Here is a 19,597-nt window from a genome sequence, read left to right on the forward strand (position 1 = left end):
GCAGTGACCCTGGCCCAGCACATCGAAGCGAAATGTGTGAAAATAAAACGAAAAGGCCACCGTTGTATGTACCCTTGTGGCAGGGCGTCATGCTCCTGGTTTGCCAGCGTTGGTTAGTGCTGAGCTGAGCTCAAGCTCTGTGCCAGTACGTCAAGGTAGGAGATCCTGGGTACTACATCTGAGGTCACTTAGTACATTCCGATACTCTCGGGAGCTCGGATTTGACCGGCAACAAGGCGCTGAGCATAAAGAAGCACCTTCAGACTGTGACGAGGCTTTAACTGTCATGTCAATAGGCAACAGGGGCGACAACGAGAGCCGAAGCCCCTGCTCTTGCTTTTCCTTGCTTCTTCGATGCCAAGTTCGACGATGCCGATCGCCCCTTGTCCTCCGCAATTTGTGTGGAGTTGCATCCCCTTTCTTTTGTTGCTCGCTGTGGAGTCCACTAAGAAGAAAAGGGCTAGCTCGCCAAGTGCCTGCAGGGCCTCGTGGACTCTGCTCCGCATTTTTCGACATGCAGGCTCAACAGGAAAGGGAATGGTGTGTTTTTCGAGCTTCCAGGCACAGGGCTTTCCAACCGAAAAGTTGACTGAAAAGTGCGCGAGAAGAACGAGGAGAGACGGGACGCAATGACTGAAAGGCTATGGTAGGCAAGTGCAGTTACGAGACAGAGAGCAGGTAATGCTAGCAGTCCGTTTTCGCAATGTCGCGGTCGCTGGGTGAGAAGCCGGGCTCGGGATGCTGTGAAGCCAAGATGCGTCCGTGTTTTCCAGGTTGTTTGATTGACTCCATGCCACTTTTTGGGAATATGTCGCAACAGAATGCATCCAGTACTAATGAAAGTGGTCATCTAAATAGAAGGCTTCCCTGACCAGAATCCCCGGTTTTTATCAAGGTTTCTGCAGGACCCTTCACAACAACGTGAAAGCATCAAGCATTGGATGAGTCGAACCATGCCAGACGCGGGGTAACGTCCGCACCATCGGCACTCATCTGCCTGTTTCTGAGAACCTCCAAAGACAAATGGCATCTCTGACACTTTTCGGTTTCGGGGATGGAGTTGATGGGGTAACAAAGAGTTCCCCTCCCTAACAAATTCCGAGAAACTTGAAAGATCTGAGATAACTACTACCTTACCAAAGCAATCCCGCCATGTCCCTGTCAAGTTGTGCTATCTGCAAATTGTGAGACCACAAAGACCATTTTCGACACCCAAGCTGCTTCGGATTGTTAATAGGGGATATGTACTAGCTCGACTAGGCACGAGGGGAATTCTCGTATACGCCTTCGCTTCTATTACCATGGCTTGTTCTGAGGGACGATTTTCCAGCCGGATACCTAGACAGCTCTCGCTTGCTGTCTCGTCTTATCCAGATCACACCTCAGCTACTAAATCCTCTGCTGCGGCTGTACGCAGGCGTCAGTACTCCGTACGATGCACAGCACCCACTACTCTCTGAGCCGGGAAGACCAGAATCTGGCCCTAACGAGTGACAACCCAATCATGACAGGTTGAAAGAATTGCTGGGGTCTCATCCAGCGTTCTTGGATGCGAGGAACAAACGCTCTTATCGCCCACGATGCAACCCCGCGCCCAAGCGTCAAGTTATCGACTGTCGAATGCTGTTAAAACGGCAAGAGATGTCCCGAGTCTCCCACATGACACAGGCATTGTGGCACCATGCCCTCACTAGTGCTATTCGTCTCCAGATCATGCACGTCTCTCTCAAGGAAGAGTTGACGCTAGCCAGTTACCTAGCATGCCTAGCTCCCTTTGACAGAAGGCACGCAAGCGCCCATTCCGAGGCAGCGGACCCAGACAACGACCGGGATCTCTGCAGCCATGAGACAACTACCTGATGGTGAGATGAGTGGCCCTCAAGGAGAAGAACAGTCTGCGATGAACGAGGCAAGTGTCTTCTCTGGCTCGTAAGCGCGGGCCCTTCAGTCGCAACCACTAGAAATGTCCCCATCTTTAGGTATTGCAGCTCTTATTCTTATAGATGGATGAGCCAGTGGCTACCCACCCGTCAACATCACTGAGGAAATGCAGCGGGCAGCCGTCGGCAGCTAATGCAGCGAATGCTCATGGCTGCCAGAAACATCCCGTCCTTCGCGCTGCGTCTAACCGCTTCCATGCTGCCGCCCACACTCTGTTCCGCCTGCTTCTTCGCTCGACAAGTTGGCGGAGACACCCGCATGTGGAAGCGGGTGCCGTGTGGGTGGGAGACGGAGCACGAAGGCATCATGTGGTGGTGTCTGAATGGCACACAACCAACACTGCCGGCTTCCTCGTTCTGGCAGCCAACTTTCAGCCTCGGCCGCCGGGGCGGATTGCCCAAACAGGGCTCCAGTACGACGCAGTAGCGTCATGCACCAGCTGGTCTGCTGCTGGCTGGCTGAAACAGATGGCTCATGACGGGCAGTTCTTGGTGAGGTGCATCCACAGCTGCCTTCAGATCAACACTCTCTGGAGAGACTCTCCTGGCACCTTCGCAGCTGATCATCGGCAATCAGAAGGGATACTCCCAGACGAGACACATTCATACACACACACACACACACACACACACACACACACACACACACACACACACACGCACACACACACGCAAGGTTCCTTTCCTGTTGCCGCATGACCAACCATCTTCACCACCTTACGTCCTGCTCCCCCCTTTACTTGACAGCGATATACCGAGTGATAGACATACCAGTTCTTTACGTACGAAGCCCTTACACAGTACTAATGGGTGCATATCATCCGCCACAAGGGGCCACCCACACGGCCACACCATATACACACACACACCCGACCCTCCCACATACCACTTCCTCACACCCTCCATTCCTTCTGCTACTTTCTCTGGCTGGTCGCAGAGGCCTCGCAGCAGCCACCCCAGGCTAAGCTTTGGCGCTCCGCCAGCGGCCGCCTGTATCTTCCATTCGGCAGCAGTCTTCTTGGCGCCTTAGTAGTAGTCGTCTTTCTTGCCATCGTCAGCGACCTCGTTCTGTTCGGCAGGTTTCAAGGAGGCGAGATCCCGGGACTTCCTCGACGTCGAGGACGCCGTCAGCGGGCCGTCGAAGTGCGTCTCGGGGTCCATGTTTCCAGGGGGTCCGCGCCCCAGCAACCAAAGCTATTTAGCTCTCGTTAGTCTTGTGTTTTAGTAGGGTATGCCTTCTGTCATCCCTTCCCCCTCCGGGTAGGCCGCGCCCAAGTCAATCAAGGTGGGCTCGCCGCTAGGGTTGACCATGATGTTGCCGGGATGGATGTCGTTGTGGACAAGCCCGACGACGTTCCGGAGGTGGTCCACAGCCGAGGTCAGGGCGGCCAGGAAAGGGTCCTTATCGACCATCCTTCCGGCTTGGAGGCTGTCCCAGAGTTTGTCGCCGGGCACGCGGTAGCCGTGGTAGCGGACCAGGCTGTGGGATGCGGCGGATGGCGATGGTGAACTCAGACATTGCTGCTGGTGTGGTAATCCAATCCTGCCGTTTGTTCTTCCTCCCGCCTGTGTGACGGCACTTGTAGGACTCAAATATGGCGTTGGTATAAACAGCCGGCGTCGAGGTATATAAATCATACTGTCGTACGCGCCTTTCCATATAGAAGCTAGAACCCCAGCCGGCCCAGACATACAAAGGCTCTGATATCCTCACCTGCGCCCTGTAGGGAACGGCTTTCTCGAGCGTTATCCCCCGACTCTCCCAACAACATCATGACCCAGAAAAGCGCTGGCTCCTTCACCCCCGGTCTGGTTGTCCACTGCCCGGATCGGCCGGCTGACCAGCGGGATATGTACCGTAAAAAAGTGTAACGTCAAACCCGGGTACCCGCCGGATCGTGCGTATGATTCTCTGCGGCGGGCCGCATCTTGTGCGTTGCGAGTTGCGAGTAGGGGACACGGGGCTAAAGGGGCATCTTGGTGGAACAGAACACATGCGGTCAACCGCGCATTTGGTTCGTTCCTGTTATGTATTGTAGAGAGAGTGGTTTCGCTTGTTGGCGGAATACGACAGGCCTAACTCTTGGTCCTCCGGCTTGGTCAGATTGCGCATGGCGGAAGCTGAGGTACTGTTAAGTGCTGCTCTCACGGCTACACTTGGTTGCCCTTTCGTGAGGTATACACAGACGCCGACTCCGAGACGGATGAAGGAGTCGGTCTGGGAGCATGGAAGGTGACAGATTCCAGATATTCCACGGATGTTGTTTGAGTGAGATAGCGGCCTCTATGTGGACGACAGATTCCCAATCGACAAACTTCCGTTACGGACTCCCTCTCCAGGCATAAGAAGCTAATCAAAACAAGACAATTTGGGGTATGGTATATCCTCCTCCTCGTCATCCGAATCCCTGTTGGGAAGATGAAGCGATTCGCCGCATGTTGCAAAATTGGATGATGCTCAGCCGGCGGCCTTCCATCAAGCCCAGCAGTGCGCACCACCTTCCTTTTTCCTTTCTCTTTACCGCTTCCATAATGCAGAAAAGCAAAAAGCTTCCATAGATCGCCCGGCCTGCTTCATTCAACTCCGAGACCGAGAAAGACAGAAAAACAAGGCACCATGCATAATCACTCATACCTCATGACACATTCGCAGGCCAACCACACACGAAAAGGCCGCCTTAGTAAACGCTTCCCTGAATACTCCGATCCTCCGCCTCAGCAGCGCGCAACTCGTCGTCCACCACCTCCTCTTCCCTCGTCAGCTCCGACCCGCTCTCCTCGCCCAGCTCGCGCTCGTCCGCATCCGCATCCGCATCCGCATCCGGCTCGTGCTCGCCGTCGGCCTCGTGCTCCCCGTCACTGCTGTGGTGGTCGCCCAGCCGATTGGCTCGGGTGCCACGGCCCATGCGGGACTGCTCGCGCTGCTCGCGATGGCGGTGCGGGAGCATCTGGTGATGATGGTGCAGCAGCCGGTGTGGAGGCTGCTTCGTGGTACTCAATTTCTCATTTGCGCCGGCACCCCCGCTTTCGCTGGCGGTGGTCGAGGAGGGTGTGACCGGCGCATCGGCGCCCTGGCGACGGTGGCTGTTGTCTTCGGAGGAGGAGACATGGTCGTGGTCGTGGTCGTCGTCGCTCGCCGCGCTGTTGTGCCCGCTGTAGCTGCCGCCGAAGTCACGGCCGACGTGCAGCTGCGCCGGTCCGAGCGGGCGCGGCGGCAGATTGGGGCTCTTGATGCGTGAGCGGAGGCGGTCGTCCACTGAGATGAAGGAGGGCGTGCCATCTGGGCTGGACACCACTTCATCGCGAGCCTTGGTCACGTCGATTTGCGGGCCTTTTATTAGGGTGAGCTCGGGGGAGGCGTCGGTCCCGTCGCTTGTCTGGGACTGGAACCGTCTGGCCGCCGGTCTCCGGCTGACCAGGGTCTGGCTGTTGCCTGTGCCGTTGAAAGACGGGTTGGTGATGCCGTGGGTTGCTCCAGCAGCGACCCCGCTACTCCCGTTGGCCACGGCAGTGATATTGCTGCCGCCTGAAGCGCTGCAGCTCCCGCTCCCGGTCTCGCTCTCAGCCAGGCCGACGGCGTGGTTAGAGATGATGTTGTCGCTCTTGACCAGGTCAGCCAGCGTCTGGCGGATCTTGAAGCTCTTGTCGTGGTTGCAGCCGTTGGGACAGCCTCCCCAACGACGTCGAACCTCGACCGTACTGGCACGCGTGAGCGTAGAGACGTCCTTACTGTTTCCGTTCTCCTTCCCATCCTCGCCGTTCTCCGTGGCTAGCTGCTGTGCTCGCTCCCGCTTGAGCTCCGACCATGTCCGCAGCTTGTTCTCGAGTATGTACTTGCCGTTCTCGTCGTTACGACGCATGATGAGGAACTCGCAGTGGTTTACATTGCGCAGGTCTTCGAAGTATTCAACGCTGAAATGGTACCACTTCATGAGGAACACACGGGACATAAGGCCGTGCGTGACTGAGACGGTATAAGTTAGTGCGCCCTATTTTTCATCCACTCTCTTTTCCAGAACAGGTACGGAGTAGAATACGTACCCAGCACGCAGACACTCGCGAAGTCGTCCTCCCCAAACTGCCGCCACAGACTCTCGTTAAACCCGCTGATCCGGTCATACGCATCGGCAGCGCTCTCGCCATTAGGGATGCGGTAGAAGAAGTGACCGTAGTCGGCGCGCTCCTGCCACATACGCTCCATCTCGGCACTGCATGGTTGAAAATTCCCAAAATCCTGTTCGCGAAGCCGCGGCTCCTCGTATACCTTGATCTTGTCGCGCTTGAATGGGCTGGGCTCAGGCTCGTCGCTCGTCAGCGTGGTAAGAATACCCTCGGTCGTCTCGCGCGTGCGGCGGTACGGACTGGTGAAGAATTGCAGTGTGTCGTCGGCGCGCAGCATCGCCCGCAGCCGCCGGCCCGCCTCGTATGCCTGCTGCCATCCTTTCGGAGTCAACTTGACACGGTGGTCGGGGATCGTCTGGTGGATGTCCCGGTTTTCTGGTAAAAGCAAGGCAATAGCTTCGTTAGCTAAAGCTTCACCGTAGCTCAGCTGCCGCTCTAAGACATCTGACGTACTGTTACCCTCTGACTGGGCGTGCCGGACCAGGATAATAAGCCTTGGCCTTCCCATGGCGAATCACCGCGGTCGTCAAATAAGAAGTTCGAAACCTGCTTTGGGGGATGTGAATCTCGTAGTCGTATGGTGTTGGTAAAGAGTGATCAACACGGGACGCGGTCCCTCGAGTTTCAAGCAAACAGCCGATAGCGGGGCAGGAGGCACAGTCTCAGACACCTCACAGAGCAAGCAAATGAGCTTGTTAGATTGAAGGGCAAAAGGCAATTAAGTTACAGAGGGGAAAGCGCCAGATATATGAAGCCAGCTCGTCTTGTAACAGCCATCGACTTGATCCAGCTCCCCGGGTCAATTGGCCTGTCCCTGCAATTCCATATCACCAATAACTCCGCTGTGAGGCTGAGACAAAAGTTGGGCATTCAAAGTACATACCAGACCCACCCACAGGCCGGGCTGAGCTCCCAGCGCCCAATGGCAACACTGGAAATCCGCAGCTTGATGCTTGTGTTCGTGAGCGTTAGTGTAGGACAGGGGAACCTGGCGATTGCCTGGATGTTGTTCTGGGCAAGCGATGGGATGATCTCTCAGATGAATTGCATTTCAGTGGGCGTTTTTGGTGCCATTCTGGTGCCACCCCGCCAGTGCTTGCCTGGCCTTCGCAGGGACCCCGGTCGGGTGCCTGTTGGCCGCCGAATCAAATGGCTTCCCGAGTCCCAACGGCACTGGCTGGGCTCCCAAGGTGCTCAGAGACAAGCGCCCTGATTTCGGATTGGCGGCGGTTGAATGGGCCTCAACCGCCGCTGGCGGCTAGAACCGCCGGATCCTGTTGCGCCTCAGTTTGTGTGAGCTTGCGGTTCACAGAAGGTCGAGCTCGTGCTCGATCTTGCTTAACGCAACTTTGCAGAGTCCCACTGAGTTGGCCTGTGACCATCTTTTCAAAAACGAAGCCGTACACCAAATCTGGTTTAAGCGATAACATGGAAGTCAAGCAAAGTCCTATCAAAGCGAAAAGAAAGGGAAAAAGAGAAGAATAAAAGAGAATGAGCTAAGAAGAAGAAAAACAGGAAAGAGAGAAAGAAAGAAAAGAAGATAAGATTCATAAGAACCTGGAAGCTCGTTGCGGTTATCCCAGGCTCCCAGCGCCTCAGGTACGTCTTGGTTGCTCCTTCATCAAGCCACACCAATGGCTGAGGATCTCGGCCCCACTTGCCGAAGCGACATGTCGCTCAGCTCGGTACTACTACTGTTCAACAACGCCAACCTTCGCATCGCGATTTCGAACCTCTCTGCCAAACAGCCATCAACCACGCTCACAACCCAACCTTCTACCTAATCCGATCAACAACAGTAGCACAAAAAATGGCTTCCGAAACAACAAAAATAGACCCGGTAACAACCCGCCCGGTCAAAAAGACGCGCCGCGCCCTCTCCCCAACCTCAGCGCAAGCCTCGCAGCTCCAATCCCTGTTTGCGCACCCGGAGCAAGAGATCCGCCTTCCACCACCGCCAGGCTCCACCACGGGACGCAAGCCGATCCCGCCGCCGCCCGAGATCGTGACCAACGTACAGGGCTCCAGCGCGGGCGCCGGGTCGGGCGAGTTCCACGTGTACAAGGCGGCGCGACGGCGCGAGTACGAGCGGCTGCGGCAGATGGACGAGGAGGTGGCGCGGGAGCGGGAAAGGGAAGAGTTTGAGCGGCGGAAGCGGGAGCGGGAGCGGGAGGACGAGGAGAAAACCCGTAAGAACCGGGAGAGGAGGGAGAAGAAGAAGAAGAGGGCGAAGGACGCGAAGGGGAAGGCTGTTAAGGAGGGGGATAAGAAGGGTGCAGGTGCGGACGGGTGTGGTAGTGGGAGTGGGGAGCATGGAAAGCAAGAGAGACGCAACGAAGGGGGGAAGCTGGATGCGAAGGGTGCAGAGAAAGTGGAGGACGGAAAAGAGGAGGGTCAGGGCGAGGGTCAGCCATGGCAAGAGACGAGTACCCTTGTGCGTGCGGTACAGGATGCAGCCGTTGCTGCAGCAGAAGGGGTGGGTTTGCTTATTCATGATGATGATTGATGGGATAGGACGCAATCCATGGCAGGGCAAGTCAATCACACGGGAAGGCAGCGAAGAGGAAGAGCGCAGCTCGTGCCGGCCGGGTGGCGGTCTTTTTGTCTGCCACGGTAAGGCCCTGCCATTATTTAGTCTAACGGGGTCATTCCCCATGGCTAGCACCGGTCACCTCAAGTACCGTTATACTACGCCAGTCGGCCTTACGGCGGTTTACTCATCCATCCCTCCAGCACCGGTGCCAACACCCGGTTGCGCCTTTCTGGCGCTGCAGATGTCATCTACCCTCAACAAGAGGCAGGCGGCCTGTCAAAAGCATCAGCATCATATCAGAGCATCACATCTCGGTTATATCAAAGATTGACCCACCTCAATAGCCGTCTTCATGCTCTGCACCTTGATCGCCTCGGGTTCCCACACCCCGTACTCCTTCATGTCCACCAGCGCACCGGTATCACCGTTCACACCCCATGAGCTCTTGCCCTCGGCGTGCTTCGCCCGGAGATCCGTCAGCACCCGGACGGGGCTCTTGCCCGCGTTCTGGATCAGCGTCCTCGGGATGACCTCGAGCGCCTCGGCGACCGCCTTGTACGGCCACTGCTGCACGCCTTCGATGCTCTTGGCCATCTGCGACAGCCGCACCGACACGGCCATTTCGGTGGCGCCGCCGCCGGGGGACAAGCGGGGGTGGAACATGACGTTGCGCGCGACCCCCATGGCGTCCTGCAGGTTGCGCTCGATCTCGTTCAGCACGTCCTTGGACGGGCCGCGGAGCAGTATCGTGCACGCCTTGGGCGACTTGCACTTTGTGAGGAAGGTGAAGTACTCGTCGCCAATCTTCTCGATCTCGAACAGCCCGCACTGCGTGCCCACGTCCGATTCTTGCAGGTCCTCTACCCTATTGACAATGGTGGCGCCCGTGGCCCGGGCTATCCGGTTGTTGTCCGTCTTGCGCACGCGCCGGAGTGCTGTCACGTTGGCCTTCATTAGGTAGTGTTGCGCGAGGTCTAGGAGCTAGTGTCAGTGTAGGTCTGAAACGCCACGGACTAGCTAGGGGGGACAAAGCTACCTGAGACACCCTTTTCTGTGATAACCAAATCTGGGTTGACCGAAAGGATGTGCTCGCACATCGCCTTCACCTGCTCCTCCTCGATCTGAAGAATGCGGTTCCAGTCCTCCTCTTTGGTGATCTCGATATTCGTTTGCGATTCGCCCTTCTTGTATTCGAGCGGGCAGTCGAGCAACACAATGCGCGGGTTCTCGATCCGGCGGCGCATCTTGGGGTGGGTGATGTCCTTGTTAAGCATGACACCGTCCAGCACCCGGCTGTCCTCGATCTCGCCGCCCGGCACCTTTTCGACTCGCGCGTACCGTTTGATGTCGACCTCGCGCTTGCCGTTACCCACTTCCCAGGTCACGGTGCGCACCGCGTTGAGGGCCAAGCTGCACATGAGCTCCGACCACCGCGAGACGAACTTTGTGCCAATCGAGGACGAGATGAGCTGGTACATGGCCTTGTCATCGTTGACGTCAATAGGGAGGGAGATGTCGTCAATGATCTGGAGTGCGTCCTTGAGCGCCCGCTTGAATGCCGAGATGATGACCACCGGATGGATATTGCGCTCCAGCTGGGGAAGCGCCTGCGCCAGGATCTCGCCGGCTATCGCGCGTTCCGTCAGCAAACAGCAGAACCGCCGGTCCCTTCCCTCGTAGCCACTCACCCAGAATAATAACAGTCGTGGTTCCATCGCCCACCTCCTCGTCCTGCGTCCGGCTCAGCTCGATCATGCTCTTGGCTGCGGGGTGTGACACCTCGATCTCGCGGAGGATGGCGTGGCCGTCGTTGGTGAGCACGATACCGCCCATAGGGTCGAGTAGCATCTTGAGCATGGCCTTGGGGCCGAGGCATGACCGGATAATGTCTGCGACACTGTGGTTATGGTGTGAATTATCAGCCGCGGGGCCCAAACGGCGTATCGACAAGAGGCGGGGAAACGAGCGTACGTTTTGGCGGCGGCGATGTTAGACAGCTGGGCTTTCCGCCCAGTCTGCCTCTCACCGCTCTGGGTGTCTGCAAAAGAGCTGGTGTCAGCAAGCGACATTCGAGTAACAAACGAGCGGGGAAGTAGTATAGATTCGACGCACTCATCACCAAGACAGGGGCCTGCATTGTGCCTGTCGTTGGGTCTTGCTTTTTCCAGAAGTAGCGTTGTATCTTCGCTGGGGATGATGTCCGGCCAAGCTTTGAGGTAAAAGCTGCGGTATCGAGGGTCGGAAGGGCTAGAAATCTACGGCCTAGGTTGCGTGGGTGCTGTCTAAGGTCGTCGGCCAGGCAGCTCAGGGCGCAAGGTGGGATGCCCCGAAAAGTTCAGAATCGGACCCACCGTAGCTTTCCCGCCGGGTCCCGCTGATGTGGGGTTGCCGGATCAACACCGCTTCCGCAATCACCTAGGGGACTTCCGTTCCTACCTAATAACCCAGCTTCTGTTGATGTTGCAATTCCCCTGGGCGCAGAGGCCGTCCGGTTTTGATTTACCTAATACAATGAGGTAGGTAAGGATGACTGACATTTCAACTTTGTTTTGGCGTTGCGATTTCACAGGTTGTTGGAGATAGTTATAGGTAGGCTGAGTGGATGACACATGTCGAACAGGCCCCCAGGAGCGGTCCAGTCTAGGCTCAGCCGAAGATCTACCAAAATACACAACATCATGAATAAAATCTGAGCTCAAGTCTTGAACCCTAGCGTCTCATTCAAAATCTGGTTTTTATACACAGTCATAAGTTCTTCGCCAAATCACTGCCCACGTGCCCTTTTCGGTGGCATACCCCTCTACAGCTCACATCAAAGCTGACGCTGCCGAGATCGACTTTTCGAAGCCCAGACTCAACCAAACAGCATCCTCCCCGCGCCAGCAAGCCCCTAAATTGTACTCAAAAGGTAAAGGTTGGGCCCACTGGCGCTATACTGAACTCCCGTATGTGCAGCAAACAGAGATATACAACGAATATCAAAACCGGAAGGCGGAGAAAAGGTTGCGCGTTGGCGAGTCGCAGGTTCAGTGAACCAGAAGATTAGGTCTTACTAAAGGTTGCTGCATGGCCTCTTTGAACGCCGGTAAGAATGAAAAAGAAAATGAATGAACGGCTCTTTTTCTGAACGGGAGCCCTTATATGTGGACAGAAAGCGTCGCGCCTGATCGAAATGGCACCCTCTGCGAAAGCGTATTGGTGGGTGCCTGACCTGAGATGACTGCTGCGACGCGGGATATCAGAAATTCTGCGAAATGCCAGCAGTCTGTTGTGGATAATGCGCCGGGTTTTCGATGCGTGTGTTCCTCCTGGCTGTCACGTCCCGGATAACTGGTGAGGCGCTCGGCCCGGGGTGGGGTGGATATCCATTGTCCGTATATGGATTTCCGCCGCCGTATTGGTCATAGTACTGATCGCCGCCTCCGTAGGCAACACCGATGGGAGGGTCACCAGAACCATCCGATCGCCCAGCAGCGCTATATGACGACGAGGCGTTTGAGGGGCCGCGACGCACGTCAGCGCGGTTGTTGGCGGCCGACGGACCCATCGCCCCCAAAATCTCGCCCTCGGGCGAAGGGGGCACATCGCCCATCAGCGGCTCCCCAGACCGTGTGTCTGCAGTAGCTCGCGTGGGCGAAGTCGCGTCCGAGTAAGCACCGGCACCGCCCGACATAGTCGTCGATGCCTTTCTTCCCGTGGAGCCAACAATGGGCGTAGAGCCCCAGCCTCTGTAACCGGACGAGCCGTCCTCCCTCATTTCATAGGCTGTTCCGGCAACTGCTGGTATCGTGGGGTCGGCATTCGGGTTGTAACCATAGTCCTCCACTTCCTTCCGTCTCTGCTCCTCAGCATCCTTCCGCTGCTTCCTCTTGCGCCAAAAGAAAATGCCAGCCAGAAGGAGGAGAGCGACCGCTGCAATGGGGACCACAACCGCGACAGCAATTTTCCCTCCGTTGCTTAGCCCTCCTCCGTCTGAGCCATCACTGGGACTGATGGCAGAGCCCGAAGTTGACGTCGATGTTGCCGATGACGAAGTGATGCTGCCCGTACCCCCCGGGTGGGTGCTTGTCTCGGTAATGATTATGAAGGTGGTGGATGGTGGCGTTGATGTCACATCATCCGGCGGTAAGCTGCTGACTGATGATTCTCCTTGCGAACTACTAGGTGGAGGGGTAGTTGACGATGGTGGTGGAGCTACTGGTGGGGGTGATGAGCTACTCGTTGACGTCGTGGGCGGTGCTGGCGGCGGGGCCGTCGATGACGACGAGCTTGTCGTCGACGTAGTAGAGGGTGGAGGTGCAGGGGGCGTTGACGACGGGCTCGAGGATGTGACCTCGGTAGTAGTAGTCTGGGGGGGTGAAGGGGCAGCAGTCGTCGACGTGTCTGCCGCGCCGTCTATTGAGCTTGTGTTGTTGGACATGGTGAAGGTCTGGCGCTTCAGGCGCGGAAAGTCCCTGTATGGATCTGCCATGTCAGTCTCGACGTGCGCAGAACGGAACGGCATGACGACGCAGGTTTAACTGAATGGGTTGCAATGCGTCGTGAAAGTAACCAAAGCGTATGAGGGAACAAGACCCAACGCATCTCCGCACCAGCCTCCAATCGTAGATCAACCCCCCTCGAATAGGAAAAAGGGGTGGAGTTGTGACATGCTTCAGACAGAGACAGAGATCAGCCGTGTCAGCCACGAACCTTCAGATTCAAACGAGAGTATGCGGCCGCGCGAGAGCCGACAGCACGTCTCAAGGGACGTGTCGGGTTTGGATATGGTCCAGAAAGGGGGTGTCCAAGATGCAGAATCGCGAGACGAAATAGAATTAATTGGCTGCGCGCGCAACAGTTCGACCGACTGGCTCACTTGGCGTCTGGCATGCGGCCTCTGGCGTCGCGCGAATGACAGGCAGTCGTACTAGATGCCGGAAGTGAAAAACAAAACACGTTGCAATGGAAACAAGAGAAGCGCTAGCAGAGATCAGTCGAGACACGACATATTCGTCAATGTTGTCTGTCTCGTGCAATGCCTGCGGCCGCTGGAGAAGAAAGATGCTGCGGAGCGAAAGAGTGATGGAAAGGCCGCGCGGACGAGCGAGTGCAGTGAAATTGGAGGAAATTGAGCGCTGGGCTTGTTGCTTTCTCATTCCTCGGGTTCGGTCGATGGTAAGCGAGGCGGGGGTCTCGGCGTGCAGGGGATCGTGGGCTGTGCCGGGGTCGAACGCCAGATTCGGCGAAGCAGTGCGCGGACCTGCGGCGATGGCCACACTGCAATTGTCAGACGACGCGCTGGGTACCTACTAATCTGCGGGCGTGCACGGGGATCCAATTCGGTCATGTTCATTCGGCTGTCGCCCAGCCTACACTAGAGGAGACATCGTCTAGGTTGGAAATACATCGCGGTTCAGACGACGTCGACGCCGATTAGCCAGAGTTCTGTTCCTGACCCGAGCAATTTGGGCTGTTGTGGGGCTGCAGGAAGCCTTCGCCTGAGTTTCCAGGTTTGGATGTCCGGCATGACCCTGCAGCTTCAAGGCCTCTTACTAACGTTGACGGCAATCTGTCATACCTACATATACATCAACCGCCTGCCCCGTCTCACCCAGTGGGGGATGAGGCTTCAAATCCAAGGCCGGCTGTTGGCAGTTTGCATGACTCAAGATGCTTCGTACCTGCCTTTACGCTTGGATCTATAGCCGCTACCAGTATGGATAGAGCTGCATGCACTCCGAGAACTTTACAAAAGTGGGAACAGGCAGAGCTTCGCAGTACAATATCCCTCCATGATCAGGTGAACGGTGCAATGATGTTGAGTAACGTAGCATAGCTTACCCTACATTTACGTACAGTCAAAAAAGGTAAGCAATTACAGCGTCATACAAATCGTGCTATGTTCATACAGCAAGCTGCTCATACTCTAACACGCTTTCTTGCACCGAGTCGGAGACGTGACATCCGACTTCAGTGATTCGCGGGGCAACAACAAGAATAGGGCTCTTTGGACAGTGCAACCAAAACGTCGGAGACCTCTTCATCATAATCACTCCACCCGTCCCTCTTTTGGTTTCCACTCTTCAGACAAACCTCCAGATCTCGTGTTTGACAAGGGAGATCTGCGCAGTGGAGGCGTGCACAACGTGACCACAGCTTGCACTGGCTGTGCCCGCTCCTCGCTGCAAGCAAGCAGATGCTGCAGCGCAAAACCAATCGACCGACCTTTGTCCAGCAAGTCAATCTAGTGGCTTGTTAATAAACGGGCGGCCTGCAGCCACTAAAGTAAGCTTAACGTTGCCTCACATCGGATGTTAGTAGGTGGGTGAAGGTTGGACAAAGAAGCTGGGTTGGTTGTAAAAATAGACTTTGGCGTACTCCGTAACTGGACGAAAACTGAGCGATGAAATCTTAACAGCCAGCTACGGCTGATCCGCACCCACCAGTATGGTGAAGTAACGAAACGAGCTCCAACTTAAACCAGTCATCATCTCCATAGTATCATGAAGTTGCTTGGCCTAGCAGTGTGACAGCGAGGCGACAGCTGAACAGCCGTTATCCAAGCAGCAGTTGATAAGGTTGCTGCACAACCGTATCAGCGCAATGCTTTGTTTTGCCGTTCTCAGAAGCCACATCCAACTACGCTACTTTCAAGGGACTCAACATAGTACATACATAATCCCGCAATGTATCGGGGACCCCGTCCAGAACGACGAAGCTCAGCCGGTAGACAAGACAGTTTGACCTGGTCCATGAAGGACGACTGGTAGGCATAGGAAGATGTGCATTTCCCTGACCGCCGACGCGTCCTCACCATATATACTACTACTAGTAGCTCCCCACACATTCCAATGCCTCTCACAATATGACAGACAAGCTACACTAGTACAGTCTCGGTAGTCTTACTTTAGTCCAAACCCCTCACTCTCCCTGACCGCCCTCCAGAGCACCTCCTCAAACCTCTCCCTCCCACTACATCTCCACAGACCGAGCGAGTTGAAGCACGTTCGCGCCGTCGGGAACCGCCCACAGTCCTCTCCTAGACAACTGACTCTGATCCCCAGTGACGCGGCGCCCATCGCCGGAATGCGATCGCTCCCCGTGATGAAGGCGAGCAGCCTCCTCTGGTCGGCGGGCTGTGCTGCCTCAAACGTCTCCCAGAACCACTTGACGGTCGGCTCGTCCTCAGCCGGGTTTGGCGCGCCCCAGTTGTCGTACTGCGCGACCGCTTTGAGCGAGGCGACGTCCAGCGGCTGGTCGGACCCGGCGCCGCGCACCAGGAGCTCGATCTCTTCCGGCCGGAAGAGGGAGAGCGCGTTGCTGTTGCACACGGTGAAGAAACCGCGTTTGAACGGCTCGAACTGGCGCGTGACAGCCGTGTCGAGGAGGTAGCGCACGTATGAGTCGACGAATTCCTTCCGGTTGGCGTTGGTGACGGCTCGGCGCTCGCCGTTGGGGCAGAGAGGGACCTTCTCGATGACGCCATAGCGCTCTGTGTCGATTACGAAGTCGAGCGCGAAGGTTGACTCGACGTCGCCTTCGAACTCGAGCAGTTGGCGGAGGCCGTGTGCCAGGTGGGGACGATACTCAGCGAGGTCGTCGAGAGTGTAAATCATAGACTGGCGAGGCTGGGAGGTTGGGATGGAAGTGGGAGGAGCAGCCAGAAGCAACTTGCGAAAGGCAAAGGGCGGGAGCGCGACATCGAGAATTGTGGAGTTGTAGATGGCGAGGCCGAGCACGACGCCGACAAGGAAGAACTGCTCGGAGGGTTCGAGGGAGTTGGGGTTGAAGTAGCAGTACTGGGACTCGTCGTCGTAGAGAAACATGCCTTATGGCAGTCAGTTACCGGGCCTGAAGGACGTCTTGGAAGAAGCATACCGTGATCTGGGTTGAACAGTTCCCTGACAAGCAGCAAAAACCACTCCTTGCGCAGCCCCCCCGCATCGATTCCCTCTTCGCCCTTGAAGACGATCTTGAGCCCTTTTTTTATTTCCTCCCCTCCGCCCCCAATTACCTCGCTGACGGCCTTCAAGCTATCATCAACGAGACAATCGCGGCGGATATTCAAAACCAAAAACTTCTGCACCATCCTGTTGGTCAAGATGCTGTCAAAGAAGGCATCCCGGGCCTTATCCTCCATTTGTCTCCTCGCCTCATGTTCCAGAATGCGGATCTTGGCTCCGATGCTCAAGAGGAACGGATACTGGCAGAAAGACAGCCTGTCTTGCTTCTGCTCCCATGCCTCAAAGTCCGCCACGAGGTCCGAATCGTCAAGCAGCGTCATGTAGAAGTCGCTCGTGGCAAGGACCTGGCCCGGTGCGCGGACGAGCTGTCGCTGCCTGTTGCTAAGGCTGTTCGCACAACGGTCGCCGAGACCGTGGCGAGCATGGCTCATGTTGTTCGCTGTGAACAAAAACCCGAGCACCCGGGCAGCAGCCCTGATTTGCCAATCCTCCCGGTAGACTATCTTCTTCTTCTCTTCCTTCTTCGTCTTGCCGGACCGCGTTGTGTGCCCCAACGCCGCGTGGAGTGATGCAGAGGACTGGCCCGCCCCCATCCTAGGTATCAGGCCGCCTGTGAGGTAGTCAATCTGCGCCTCTATCTTCTTCTCATTCTGTCGGATCAGGCGGTAGGCGAGAAACCCCGAAAACAAGTCCTTCGTCTGCACAAACAGGGATTCGGGGAACCTAGCATACCACCCGGCAAGATAGTTATGGCACTCGACTGGCGCGTTCGACATTAGTCCCGCGATACGTTTGATGATCACAGAATGCCGTCCTGACGTAGGGCCTGAACCACGGGGAGACAGACCGCTGGGCGTTGATAGAGCGCTCTTTGGGTGAGGGTACTCGCCAGCGTACGGCTGGTATGGCGCGTGTAAAAGAGGGTTTGCTGCAATGATGAGCAGGAACCGGAGTTCCTGGGGTTCGGTGATTCGTCGCCCGGGACGTTTCAGAATGCTCTCGCATGCCTTTAATAGTGCCCCGTGGACGTGTTCCTGTCCGATCAGGATTTGCGATTCAATCTCCTGCATCGCAGCAGGAGATACGGCAAGGGCCGGTTCATCGGCCACTAAACTCCGATAAACATGCAACCAAGGTCGCCCTGCCTCGATAACGGTGGTGTACCAGTCCTCTAGTTCGGCCCAGTCGATGTGCGGGCTCCTCGGACTGACGATCGACTGGCCGTGCTGACTCCTGTTAGAAGTCGTTCTACCAGGCAATACATCCTCCTGGCCCGTCCACCAGGTGCCGTTCTCCGCAAAATCGCCCAGCAAGAGAAGCTTGGGGTCCAATTCGGGAAGGGGATAGCTGTTGCTTTGTGGCTCCCTCCGAGGGTGGGCATGTGCCGAAGGACGGCGCGGTCTGTCGTCCGCTCCGTGCCTGGCATGAGGGTGGTTCCGAGGAGTTAGGAATGAGGAATTTATACGGTGGAAAGAAGCGAAACATGCGTCCACATAATCTTCCAGCGGCTTGAATGTTTTCGTCGCCTCCACCTCCGAGCTCGGAAGCTGCTGGTTCGTCCGAATGCCCAGTCCGTGTGGGTGAGCCTCAGCTGGCCCGGGAAGCCGTTCTGTGGATGAACCGAAATAGGTTCCCGTGGTGGTGCTGCCCGCCCAACTGGGCGCTCGCGGTCGGTGGTAACTCGTAACCCAATGCCCGCCAGGGGGCTGCCGGGGCTCGGAAGTGGGCGTGATCCTGGGTCGCAGTGCCAGAGGGTCCAGAGTGTTCGAGGTCGGCTGAGTTGGACTCCAAGGTAAGCCACTCGAGGGATGAGGAGGGCTTGGACCGGAGCGGTCCTCGGCGTTGACGACCAAAGGCTCTGTGGCATGCCTTCCCAAGGTGGAGGTCAGGAATGCACGCAGGCATTGCTCGATTAAAGACTTGGTATGGTCGAGCGAGATAGGCTGCTCTGCAGCTCTGGTCAGCCATGATGTATAGGCGTCCACGTCCTATGTATGGAGGGCATGCATACCGTGGGAACACGACTGCGCATCGGCCGCCAGCAGCTCTTCTGAAGCGTCCTTCCGCCGGGAAGCAGCCCGGTCGCGTGGCTGCAAGTCGTTTATCGTCACGCAGATTGCGCACTTGAATACATGCAGCTCCTTGGGCCAGCGCACCAGCGATCCGCACGTCATGCAGCGTCCCGTGTTCCAGTCCCGGCTCCCAACCGAGGAACCAGACCGATGATGCCCGCGCATTGGCGGCGCTTTCCCCGGCTTGCTGGGGCCTTCATCGCCGGAAGTAGTCTCGGAGTCGCCGGCGCCGCTCACGGGGCCCGACTTTTTCTTTCTGAGCGAGAAGAGTGACGGAAAAGGATGGCTCATGGAGCGCCGGTGGGGTGGCCGCGAGGGTTTACTGTGGCCCCGGGGGTGGAGACCTTCGTCGGACGAACTGGACTCGACCTGAATCTGATGGGTCTGCATGTTGTCCCAAGCATCGAGTTCAGACACTCGAGACACACTTCTATATCGCCCGGTGCTCGGCCCGGTAGGTACATGCCGCGGGTCCAAGTGTTGATTCTGCGACGAAGCGGCTTCTGCTAGACGCGGACGGGCCCCGCTCTCGGGCCACGGAGCCATGGCGAGTTTTCCCAGCTGATTATTTCGGTTTGAGGAAGCAGCGCCCTCATCTGCGGTCCCAAGCCGTGCTCGTTCCTTCCTGAAGGGGATGCGATGCGCCAGGCTTCCGAGCGGTCACGGGTCTGAACCCCAGAGGTTGGCCCAAGCTCGAAAGGCGGGATGGAATCCCAGTTAGCTACGTAGCAGCCAGCCTGTGCCTCAGGTGGCACAGAGTTCAACAAGCAGTCTTCCAGACCGTGCGCTTGACTGTCCGGTGTTGATGGAATCTTGAATGTATGCTCGGATCAAGTTCCGAACCACAGCACAAGCTCGGCAGCACGGTTAGGCCCCAATGCTGTACTGAGCCTCATCTGCGACGTTGAAGGCTACGCAAGCCAACCAAAAGGCACCGGAAGCGAAGTCCGCCATCCGGCTCAGCCAGGTAGACAGACGTTCACG

General features: G+C 56.8%; 7 protein-coding genes across 7 annotated transcripts; 2 read left to right on the top strand and 5 right to left on the bottom strand.

The window, feature by feature from the left end:
• Positions 1–3,004: 3,004 nt before the first annotated feature.
• On the bottom strand, positions 3,005–3,765 carry B0T15DRAFT_234738 (uncharacterized protein). Its single transcript, XM_062862999.1, has one exon. The coding sequence runs from the start codon at positions 3,630–3,632 to the stop codon at positions 3,162–3,164; it is 471 nt and encodes a 156-aa protein (XP_062720052.1). The 5' UTR covers positions 3,633–3,765; the 3' UTR covers positions 3,005–3,161.
• Positions 3,766–4,479: 714 nt separating this feature from the next.
• B0T15DRAFT_234815 (histidine phosphatase superfamily) lies at positions 4,480–6,690 on the bottom strand. Its single transcript, XM_062863001.1, has 3 exons — positions 6,516–6,690; positions 5,982–6,437; positions 4,480–5,904 (listed from the first exon to the last, which is right to left on the bottom strand). Exons 1-3 carry the CDS (start codon positions 6,568–6,570, stop codon positions 4,619–4,621), a joined length of 1,797 nt encoding a protein of 598 aa, XP_062720053.1. The 5' UTR covers positions 6,571–6,690; the 3' UTR covers positions 4,480–4,618.
• Positions 6,691–6,731: 41 nt separating this feature from the next.
• B0T15DRAFT_234782 (uncharacterized protein) lies at positions 6,732–7,377 on the top strand. The gene has a single exon (XM_062863000.1). It carries the CDS (start codon positions 6,811–6,813, stop codon positions 7,273–7,275), a length of 465 nt encoding a protein of 154 aa, XP_062720054.1. The 5' UTR covers positions 6,732–6,810; the 3' UTR covers positions 7,276–7,377.
• Positions 7,378–7,872: 495 nt separating this feature from the next.
• B0T15DRAFT_494746 (uncharacterized protein) lies at positions 7,873–8,568 on the top strand (the record flags this gene model as incomplete). Its single annotated transcript, XM_062867038.1, has 1 exon — positions 7,873–8,568. One exon carries the CDS (start codon positions 7,873–7,875, stop codon positions 8,566–8,568), a length of 696 nt encoding a protein of 231 aa, XP_062720055.1.
• A 207-nt stretch (positions 8,569–8,775) lies between these two features.
• Positions 8,776–10,732, bottom strand: B0T15DRAFT_398990 (chaperonin Cpn60/TCP-1 family; the record flags this gene model as incomplete). The annotated part of the gene is made up of 6 exons (XM_062864983.1): positions 8,776–8,868; positions 8,932–9,569; positions 9,632–10,222; positions 10,284–10,492; positions 10,567–10,633; positions 10,708–10,732. The coding sequence occupies 6 exons, from the start codon at positions 10,730–10,732 to the stop codon at positions 8,776–8,778; spliced, it is 1,623 nt and encodes a 540-aa protein (XP_062720056.1).
• Positions 10,733–11,833: 1,101 nt separating this feature from the next.
• B0T15DRAFT_494748 (uncharacterized protein) lies at positions 11,834–13,099 on the bottom strand (the record flags this gene model as incomplete). Its single annotated transcript, XM_062867039.1, has 1 exon — positions 11,834–13,099. The coding sequence occupies one exon, from the start codon at positions 13,097–13,099 to the stop codon at positions 11,834–11,836; it is 1,266 nt and encodes a 421-aa protein (XP_062720057.1).
• A 2,380-nt stretch (positions 13,100–15,479) lies between these two features.
• On the bottom strand, positions 15,480–19,159 carry B0T15DRAFT_399547 (uncharacterized protein; the record flags this gene model as incomplete). Its single annotated transcript, XM_062865016.1, has 3 exons — positions 15,480–16,405; positions 16,456–18,495; positions 18,553–19,159. 3 exons carry the CDS (start codon positions 19,157–19,159, stop codon positions 15,480–15,482), a joined length of 3,573 nt encoding a protein of 1,190 aa, XP_062720058.1.
• Between the last annotated feature and the right edge of the window lie 438 nt (positions 19,160–19,597).

This window comes from Chaetomium strumarium (assembly GCF_033439665.1).
Source record: "Chaetomium strumarium strain CBS 333.67 chromosome Unknown B0T15scaffold_5, whole genome shotgun sequence".
Classification (NCBI taxonomy): domain Eukaryota; kingdom Fungi; phylum Ascomycota; class Sordariomycetes; order Sordariales; family Chaetomiaceae; genus Chaetomium; species Chaetomium strumarium.